Genomic DNA, 9,755 nt, shown 5'->3' on the forward strand with positions numbered 1-9,755 from the left:
CCTCATAACACCCGCCCACCTCTCGGGGGGGTGAAACCGGAAGGGGCGGGGAGAATCCCGGAAGTAGGTCCTGCGGCCCGGAAGCGGAGGCCGGGAGGATGGCGGAGGTGGTCAGTAGGGGGAGGGGGGGGGGGGCGGGAACCCCCCCCTCAGGGTTGTGGGGACCCCCCCGGGGACCCCCCCAGCCCCCCCCGGGCTGACGGTCCCCCCCCCCGTTTCCTCGCAGGGGGAAGTATCCGAGGGCTGCCGCCTGCCAGTCTTGCGCCGTAACCAGGACAACGAGGATGAGTGGCGTGAGCGGGGCGGGGCTTGGAGGGAGAGGAGGAGCCTATGAGGGGGGAAAGGGGCGTGGTGTGGGCCAAAGGGGATCGGGGAGGGGGCGTGGTTTGCGCGCCGGGGTGGGACCCAGGTGGCGGGGTGCAAGGGGCGTGGCTTATGGGGAAGGGCGGGGCCTGATAGAGGGTTGGGAAAGGGGGCGGGGGTTGTGGCAGGGAGGGGGCGTGGCTTTGACTTAGGGGCGGGGCTTGGGGGGTCCCCGGGGGTGTTGGGGGTATATTGGGGGGGGGGGCGGCACTTAAAGGGGCACATCCCAGGGGGAGGGGGGGGGTGGGGTCCCCTGGGGGTTTTGGGGGTTCCCAAAGAGGGGGGTGGTGACCCCAAAAGGGGGGTGGTGACCCCAAAAGGGGGGTGGTGACACTACACCCCCCCCCCCCCCCAGCGCTGGCTGAAATCCTGAGCGTGAAGGACATCAGCGGGAGGAAACTCTTCTACGTCCACTACATCGACTGTGAGTGGGGGGGACACGGGGACGTGGGGGGGACACGGGGGGGTCATGGGGACATTGGGGGGACATGAGGATGGGGAAGCCACCACCCTGCAGGTGTCCTCTGGTGTCCCCAAGGGCAGGGGGGGTGGCATAGAGGAGATACAGGGGGGACTATAGGGTGATATGGGGGGGTCTGAGGGGTGTCGGCACCCTCTTGTCACCCCCATGTGTGTCCCCAAGTGTAGGGTGGGGACATGGAGGGGGTATGGGGGGGGTCTGAGTGGTGCCAGCACCCCCTTGTCACCCCCATGTGTGTCCCCAAGTGTAGGGTGGGGACATGGAGGGGGTATGGGGGGGTCTGAGGGGTGCCAGCACCCCCTTGTCACCCCTATGTGTGTCCCCAAGAGCAGGGTGGGGACATGGAGGGGATATGGGGGGGTCTGAGGGGTGCCAGCACCCCCTTGTCACCCCCATGTGCGTCCCCTTGTGTCCCCTAGAATGGGGTGGGGCCATGGAGCAGGTACGGGGGGACATGGGGGCTCTGAGGGGTGCCAGCACCCCGTTGTCACCCCATGTGTGTCCCCAAGAGCAGGGTGGGGACATGGAGGGGATATGGGGGGGTCGCCAGCACCCCCTTGTCACCCCCATGTGCGTCCCCTTGTGTCCCCTAGAATGGGGTGGGGCCATGGAGCAGGTACGGGGGGACATGGGGGCTCTGAGGGGTGCCAGCACCCCGTTGTCACCCCATGTGTGTCCCCAAGAGCAGGGTGGGGACATGGAGGGGGTGTAGGGGGACATTGGGGGGTCTGAGGGGTGCCAGCACACCCTTGTCACCCCCATGTGTGTCCCCTGGTGTCCCCAAGTGTAGGGTGGGGACACGGAGGGGGTACGGGGTGACATGGGGGGCTCTGAGGGGTGCCAGCACTCCGTTGTCATCCCCATGTGTGTCCCCAAGAGTAGGGTGGGGACATGGAGGGGGTATGGGGGGGTCTGAGAGAGTCCAAGGGGTGCCAGCACCCGTCTGTCACCCCAATGTGTGTCCCCTGGCGTCCACAAGAGGAGGGTGAGGACATGGAGGGGGGATAGGGGGACATGGGGGTCATTGGGGGGTCTGAGAGGTGCCAGCACCCCTCTGTCACCCCCATGTTTGTCCCCAGGAGTAGGGTGACATCATGGAGAAGGTCTAAGGGGACATGGGGGGGTCTCAGGGGTGCCAGCACCTCTCTGTCACCCCCATATTTGTCCCCAGGAGCAGGGTGGGGACGCAGAAGGGCCATGGGGTGACCCAGAGGAGCCACGGGGGGACCCAGAGGGACAATGGGGGGACACAGGGGCTCTGGGGGGACCTGGAGAGATTATGGGGGGACCCGGGGGTGCCATCGTCACCCCGCCTGTGTCCCCAGTCAACAAGCGGCTGGACGAATGGGTGACACACGACCGGCTGGACCTGAAGCGGGTGCAGGTGCCGCGGAAAGAGGCCAAGACCCCCACCAAGAACGGGCTGCCCGGCTCCCGGCCCGGCTCCCCCGAGCGCGACCCGGTGAGGGGACAGCTTGGGGACATCGGGGACAGCTTGGGGACATGGCATGGGGATGGGGTGGGGGAGAGAGTTGGGGGGTAAGGGATTGGGGGGACAGGGAGGTGATTCTGGGGGATGGGAATGAGGGGGGGGGACACACACACTGGGGACAGCTGAGGGGGTTATGGGGACAGGGGACAGCTTGGGGGGGGATTTGGGGACAGCCCTGGGGGGACATTGGGACAGGGGACAGCTGGGAGGGGTGATGGGGACAACTAGGGGGGGCGATGGGGACAGGGGACAGCTGGGGGGGGCGATGGGGACAGGGAACAACCCTGAGGGGACACTAGGGACAGCTGGGAGGGGGGACACTGAGGACAGGGGACAGCCCTGGGAGGCCACCAGGGACAGGGGACAGCCCTGGGGGACACCAGGGGCAGGGGACAGCTGGGGGGCCGATGGGGACAGCCCTGAGGGGACACTGAGGACAGGGGACAACCCTGGGGACGCCACCAGGGACAAGGGACAGTATTGGGGACACTATCAGAGACAAGGTCCGGCATGGGGACAGGAGAAAGGTTTGAGGGGACAGCGTGGGGACAGCACGGAGACGAGGGCCAGCGCTGAGGGGACATGACAGGGGACAGTCTTGGGGTGACACCCCCAAGTGGCCAAGGGCCAGGAGACAGCCTTGGGGGGACACCCCAAGGAGCCAAGGGCCAGCCTTGGGGACAGGGGACAGTCTTGGGGACGCACCTCAGGGCCAGGGGACACCCCTGGAGCCAGGAGGGGACACCCGGAGCCGTTGGGGACAGACCCGGAGCTGAGGGACACACACACCACACACCTCCCCCAACCCCCTTTTGGGGGGGACCCCAGGAGCTGTTGGGGACACCCCGAGTCAGGAACCACCCCCCTGTGTCACCCCCCGCTCCCCTCAACCCTGGGGGAGGGTGGGGACACCCAGACCTAAGGGACATCCCAGACACCCCCCCCCAGCCCCCCCTAATTTCCTTTTCCTTCCTCCCCCCCCGCCCACAATCCCCTTTTTAGGAGCCACCCCCAAACCCTTGAGGACACCCCTACGGGACCTTGGGGACACCCCTACAGGACCTTGGGGACACCCCCAAACCCCACTAATGGGACCTTGGGGACATCCCAGTCACCTGGGGAGAAGCCAGTAGGCAGGGGGGGGGGGGTGTGGGGGGGGTGTGGGGGGGGATGTGATGGCGGGGGCCACCTGGCTGGCGGGGCGGGGGGGTGTGCGGGGCCACCACCCCTTTATTTTTGTCCCCCAAAGCCACGCAATGGCTTTGTCCCCATTTGTGTCCTGTTCCCCCCCCCCCCCCCCCCCCCCCTAAATGCCTCCTCTTCCTCCCCGGCGCAGAGGAAGAGCCTGGACCTGGCGTTGCCGGCGGCCCCCGCCAGCGGGAAGAGCTTGCCGGGGCCACCAGGGCCACCGGGGCCACCGGGCTCGGGGACAGGGACGGTGCCGGTGCCAGTTCAGATCACCCTTCGCTTTCACCTGCCCAAGGAGAGCGAGGCCGAGCCCCCCCCGGCCCCCCCGCCCGGCGGCCAGCGCCCCACGGTAACCCCCAGGGGCCCCAGATGTCGCCAAATGTCCCCAGATGTCCCCAAATTGCCCAAACTGGCTCCAAATGGCCCCAAAAATAGCCCCGGGGTGTCCCCCTGATAGGTCCTGTGGTGGCTCCCCCCCCCGAGTCCCCGTGGTGGCCCCTGGTTTTGGAGGGTCTTTGTCACCGTTCCTGTCCCCAGGAGGTCTTTGTCATTGTCACTGTCCCCGAGGGGTCCCCAACACTGTCTCTGTCCTCAGTGGGTCCCTGGTTTTGTCCCCAGTGTGTCCTTGTCACTCTTTCTGTCCCCCACAGGTCCCTGTCCCCAGTCGGTCCCTGGTTTTGTCCCCAGGGGGTCCCCAACACTGTCCCTGTCCCCCCAGTGGGTCCTTGTCACTGTCCTTGTCCCCAGCGGGTCCCCCTCACTGTCCCCATCCCCAGTGGGTCCCTGGTTTTGTCCCCAACGGGTCCCCAATGCCATCCCTGTCCCAGGGTGTCCCCATCCCCGTGGTGGGGTGTCCCCTGAGCCTTCCCCTCCCGGGCTAGAGCCGTACTGGGGCTATACTGGGAGCACTGGGGTTATACTGGAGACCTCTAGGGGCTACTGGGGCAACACTGGGAGCACTAGGGGGCTGCTGGGGTGATACGGGGAGCACTGGAGGGATACTGGGGGTTACTGGGGCGATACTGGGAGTGCTGCGGGGCTGCTGGGGTAATACTGGGAGCACTGGAGAGATATGGGGGATGTCTGGGGGCTACTGGGGTGATACTGGGAGCACTGGGGAGGGGCAACAGAGCCTCTTACTGCTCCCAGTTGCCCCCCAGAAGCTGGGCTGGGCCTTACTGGGAGGGACTGGGGGGAATTGGGAGGGACTGACGGGTGTCCCCACAGAAACGTAAGGTGGAGGTGGTGTCACCTGCCACCCCCGTCCCGCCGCCACCGAGACCTCGCAGGCCTCCGTCTTCCCCCAGGTGAGACCAGTACATCCCAGTAACTGCCCAGTAACATCAGTAAGCACCCAGTAAAGCCAGCAACCCCCTCAGTAACACCAGTAACTACCCAGTAGCAGCAGTAACTGTTCGGAAACTTCGTGTTCCCACCAGTATCAGGTAGCAGTTTTCCAGTAATACCGGTAATTCCCAGTACATTCCGGTAATAGCAGTATATCCTTAATAAAAGCAGTAGTTGTCAAGTGACACCAGTATCTGACTGATAATACCAGTAACTAACCAGTAACCCCAGTAACTAACTGGCAAGACCAATAATTCTGTGGTGGGTTTTCATTCACACCAGTAGCAACTGGTGATTTCCCAGTAAAACCAATAATTTCTCAGTAACACCAGTATTCTGTCAGTAAAGCAAATAAATTCATAGTAACTAACTAGTAACACCAGTAACTAATCCCTAACCCCAGTATGTAGCAAGGGTGTTGGTTATGTAGTAGCTTCCCAGTAACACCCATCATTTCCCAGTACTTCCCACTAACACCAATAGTGTTTCAGTAAAGCCAATAAACGTTGAGTAGTACCCTAACCAGTACTAACCCATATTTAACTAGTAGCCAGTCACTAACACTAGTAACTGATCAGTAACCAACTAATAAGATCAGTAACTAACAAACACTAACTAGTAACTAAGCACTAGCGCCAGTAACTGACCAGTACTAACCAGTAACCAACTAATAAGATCAGTAATTAACCAGTACTAACCAGTATTTAACCACTAACCAAACACTAACACCACTAACTGACCAGCACTAACCAGTAACTAACAAGTAACCAGCTCAGATCAGTAACTAACCAGCACTAACCAGTAACCAAGCACTAACACCAGTAACTGATCCATACTAACCAGTAACCAACCCATACTAACCAATAACTAACTAAGACCAGTAACCAATCAGTAATTGCTCACTAATCCCTTGCTAACGTGGGTGCCACTTAGGACCCACCCCCTCTTCCCAGTAGCACCTCCCAGTCCTCCCAGTAACCCCCCAGTAACTGGGGGGGGGGGGGGGGGCAGTCCCCCGGGGGGGGGTCCTTAAGCCCTGGGGGGGGTCCCCAGTCCCTAGGGGGGGTCCCCAAGCCCGGGGGGTCCCCAAGCCCTGGGGGAGGGTGTCCGATCTGTTGGGGGGGTCCCCAAAACCTGGAGGGGGTCCCTAAGCCCTGTGAGGGGGTCCCCAAGCCCTTGGGGGGGTTTCTTGTCCCTTGGGGGGGGGTCCCCTGACTCCTGGGGGGGTCTCTAGTCTCTTATGGGGGGGGGACCCCAAACCCTGGGGGGATCCCTAAGTCCCGGGGGAGCGTGTCTTGTCCCTTGGGGGGGTCCCCTGACTCCTGGGGGGGTCTCTAGTCTCTTATGGGGGGGGACCCCAAACCCTGGGGGGGATCCCTAAGCCCCGGGGGGGCGTGTCTTGTCCCTTGGGGGGGGACCCCAAACCCTGGGGGGGTGTCTCCAGTCCTTTAGGGGGGGGCCCTTGGCCCTGGGGGGGTCCCCAAGGCCTGGAAGAAGGGTGGGGGCTTGTCCTTAAGCCCTAGGTGGGGGGTTTGGCCCCTTTGGGGGGGTTTATGATCATTGGGGGGGTCACCAGGTGCTGGGGGTGTTCCTCAGGTCCTGGGGGGAGGTTTTGGGGTGCAGAGGGGGGGTGTGTGTTTGTGACCCCCCCTCCTCCTTCGCAGAACGGCTCCGCTCGCCGGGCAGTGGCCGCCCAGCCGGGACGCAAGAGGAAATCGGCCTGTTTGGGCACCGACGAGGTGGGGGGGACGCACGGCCGGGGGACTGGGAGGGACTGGGGGGCACTGGGGGGAAGGGGGCAGCATGGGGTTGGGGGGGGAACAGGGGGAGGGAGAACAGGCAGACTTGAGGTGGGGAAAGGGAGGCAGGGGAGGGAAAATGGGGGAAAAAAAGGGGGAAAAAAACCTGCTTTAAAGTGGGGAAATTGAGGCAGGGAGAGAAAATGGGGACTAAAAGGAGAAAAACCTCCTTTAAGTGGGGAAAGTGAGGCAGGGGAAGGAAAATGGGGCCTAAAAGAGAAAAAAAAACTGATTTAAAAGTGGAGGAAGTGAAGAAGAGGAAGGAAAATGAGGCCTAAAAGAGCAAAAAAAAATGATTTAAAATGGGGAAAGTGAGACAGGGGAAGGAAAATGGGGCCTAAAAGAGAGAAAAACCTTATTTAAAGTGGGGAAAGTGAGGCAAGGGAAGGAAAATGGGGCCTAAAAGAGAAAAAAAACTGATTTAAAATGGGGAAAATGAGGCAGGGGAGGGAAAACGGGGCCTAAAACAGCAAAAAAACTGATTTAAAGCAGGGAAGGTGAGGCAGGAGAGAGAAAATGGGGCCTAAAAGAACAAAAAATCTGCTTTAAAGTGGAGAAATTGAGGCAGAGGAGGGAAAATGGGGCCTAAAAGAGGGAAAACCTTCTTTAATGTGCGGTAAGTAATGCAGGGGAGACAAAATGGGGCCTAAAAGAGGGGAAAGCCTGGTTTAAAATGGGGAGAGTGAGGCGGGGGAGAGAAAAAGGGGATTAAATTTGGGGGAAAATTGCTTTAAAGTGGGGAAATTGAGGCAGGGATGGAAAACGGGACCAGAAAAGGGTGAAAACCAATCTTGTAAGTGTGGAAAGTGAGGCAGGGGAGGGAAAATGGGGCCTAAAAGAGCAAAAATCTGATTTGAAGTGGGGGAAGTGAAAAAGGGGAAGGAAGATTGGGCCTAAAAGAGCAAAAAAACTGATTTAAAGTGGGGAAAGTGAGGCAGGGGAGGGAAAATGGGGCCTAAAAGGGGGAAGAACCTGCTTTAAAACGGGGAAAGTGAGGCAGGAGGAGAAAATGGGGCCTAAAATAGGGAGAAAAAAGAACTTTAAGTGAGGAAAGGGAGGCCGGGGAGGGAAAATGGGGCCTAAAAGAGAGGAAAATAACTTTTAATTGGGGAAAGTGAGGCAGGGGAGGGAAAATGGGGCTAAAAGGGAGAAAAATCTCCTTTAAAGTGGGGAAATTGAGGCAGGGAGAGAAAACAGGGCCTAAAAGGGAGAAAAATCTCCTTTAAAGTGGGGAAATTGAGGCAGGGAGAGAAAATCTGGCCTAAAAGATGGAAAAAACTGCTTTAAAGAGGGGAACGTGAGGTAGGGGAGGGAAAATGGGGCCTAAAAGAGAGGAAAACAACTTTTAATTGGGGAAATTGAGGCAGGGAGAGAAAATCTGGCCTAAAAGAGGGAAAAAACTGCTTTAAAGAGGGGAAAGTGAGGTAGGGGTGGAAAAAGGTGCAAAAAAAGGGGGAAAACCAAGCTTTTAGTGGGGACAGTGAGGGCGGGGAAGGCGGACTCAGCCCCCCAGGCAGCATGAAGGGGCTCAGCCCTGGGTGTAACCCCAACACCCCCCCCAGGACTCTCAGGACTCCTCGGATGGAGCCCCCTCGGCGCCGCGGATGACGGGCAGCCTGGTGTCGGACCGGAGCCACGACGACATCGTCACGCGGATGAAAAACATCGAGTGCATCGAGCTGGGCCGGCACCGCCTCAAGCCGTGGTACTTTTCCCCGTACCCCCAGGAGCTGACGGCGCTGCCCGTCCTCTACCTCTGCGAGTTCTGCCTCAAGTATGGCCACAGCCTCCGCTGCCTCCAGCGTCACCTGGTAAAGAAACACGCTCCCCCTTACGACTGGGGACCCCCCCCCCACAATTGGGGACCCCCCCTGTGATGATTTAGGACCTTTCTGGGGGGATTTAGGACCCCCTGGGGGGATTTGAGGCTCCCCCAGGGTGGATCTGCCCTCTTTGGGGTGACTTGGGGACCCCCAGGTTAACACTGACCCTCCCCTGAGCAATTGAGGACCCCCCCATAAGAATTGGGGACCTCCCTGGGTGATTTAGGACCTTTCTGGGGGGATTTAGGACCCCCCTGGAGGGATTTGAGGCTCCCCCAGGGTGGATCTACCCTCTTTGGGGTGACTTGGGGGCCCTCAGGTTAACACTAACCCCCGCAAAACGATTGGGGACCCCCCCACAACAACTGAGGCCTCACCATAAGAATTGGGGAACCCCCTGCAGTGATTTAGGACCTTTTAGGGGGATTTAGGACCCCCCTGGAGGATTTGAGGCCCCCCCAGGGTAGATCTGCCCTCTTTGGGGTAACTTGGGGGCCCCCAGGTTATCACTGAGCCCCTCCCAAATGATTGGGGACCCCCCTACAACAATTAGGGACCCCCCTGGAGTGATTTAGGACCTTTCTGAGGGATTTAGGAACCCCCGGGGGGGGGATTTGAGGCTCCCCCAGGGTGGATCCACCCTCTTTGGGGTAACTTGGGGCCCCTAGGATAACACTGACCCCCCCCATAACAATTGAGGACTCCCCCCACCACAACTGGGGACTCCCCAGGAGGTTTGGGGACCCCCTCAGCATGAATTCACCCTCCTTGGGTGTCTCCAGAACATGATCTGCCCCCCCCAGGGTAACACCAACCCCCCCCCCCCCAGGGCAAATTTAAGCCCCCCCGGGGGCATCAATCCCCCCAGAGCACCCAATTCTCCCCCCAAACCCCAACATTTACCCCCCCACCTCCCCTTTTTAACCCTCCCCTTTTTTTTTTTTTTTTAACCACACCCCCCCCCACACTTTAAAGACCAAATGTGACCTGCGACACCCCCCGGGCAACGAGATTTATCGCAAAGGCACCATTTCCTTCTTCGAGATCGACGGCCGCAAAATAAGGTAAAAAAAGGGATTTCGAAGGAAAATGGGGGGCAAATATTGGGGTGTTTTTTGACACACACACCCCCCCCCCGCAGAGTTATTCGCAGAATCTTTGCCTCTTGGCCAAATGTTTTTTGGACCACAAGACGTTGTATTACGACACGGATCCTTTTCTTTTTTACGTCATGACCGAGTACGACTGCAAGGGCTTCCACA

At 59.8% G+C, this 9,755-nt stretch overlaps 1 protein-coding gene across 1 annotated transcript; it reads left to right on the forward strand.

Annotated features, from left to right (window-relative positions):
• Positions 1-31: 31 nt before the first annotated feature.
• KAT5 (lysine acetyltransferase 5) lies at positions 32-9,754 on the forward strand (the record flags this gene model as incomplete). The annotated part of the gene is given in 10 exon segments (XM_074930219.1): positions 32-110; positions 227-293; positions 719-787; positions 2,170-2,306; positions 4,752-4,793; positions 4,796-4,831; positions 6,536-6,610; positions 8,233-8,481; positions 9,469-9,557; positions 9,637-9,754. Coding segments are annotated over 10 exon segments (894 nt in total), but the record flags the coding sequence as incomplete, so codon positions are not given.
• Between the last annotated feature and the right edge of the window lies 1 nt (position 9,755).

Source organism: Athene noctua, chromosome 32 (genome assembly GCF_965140245.1).
Source record: "Athene noctua chromosome 32, bAthNoc1.hap1.1, whole genome shotgun sequence".
NCBI lineage: Eukaryota > Metazoa > Chordata > Aves > Strigiformes > Strigidae > Athene > Athene noctua.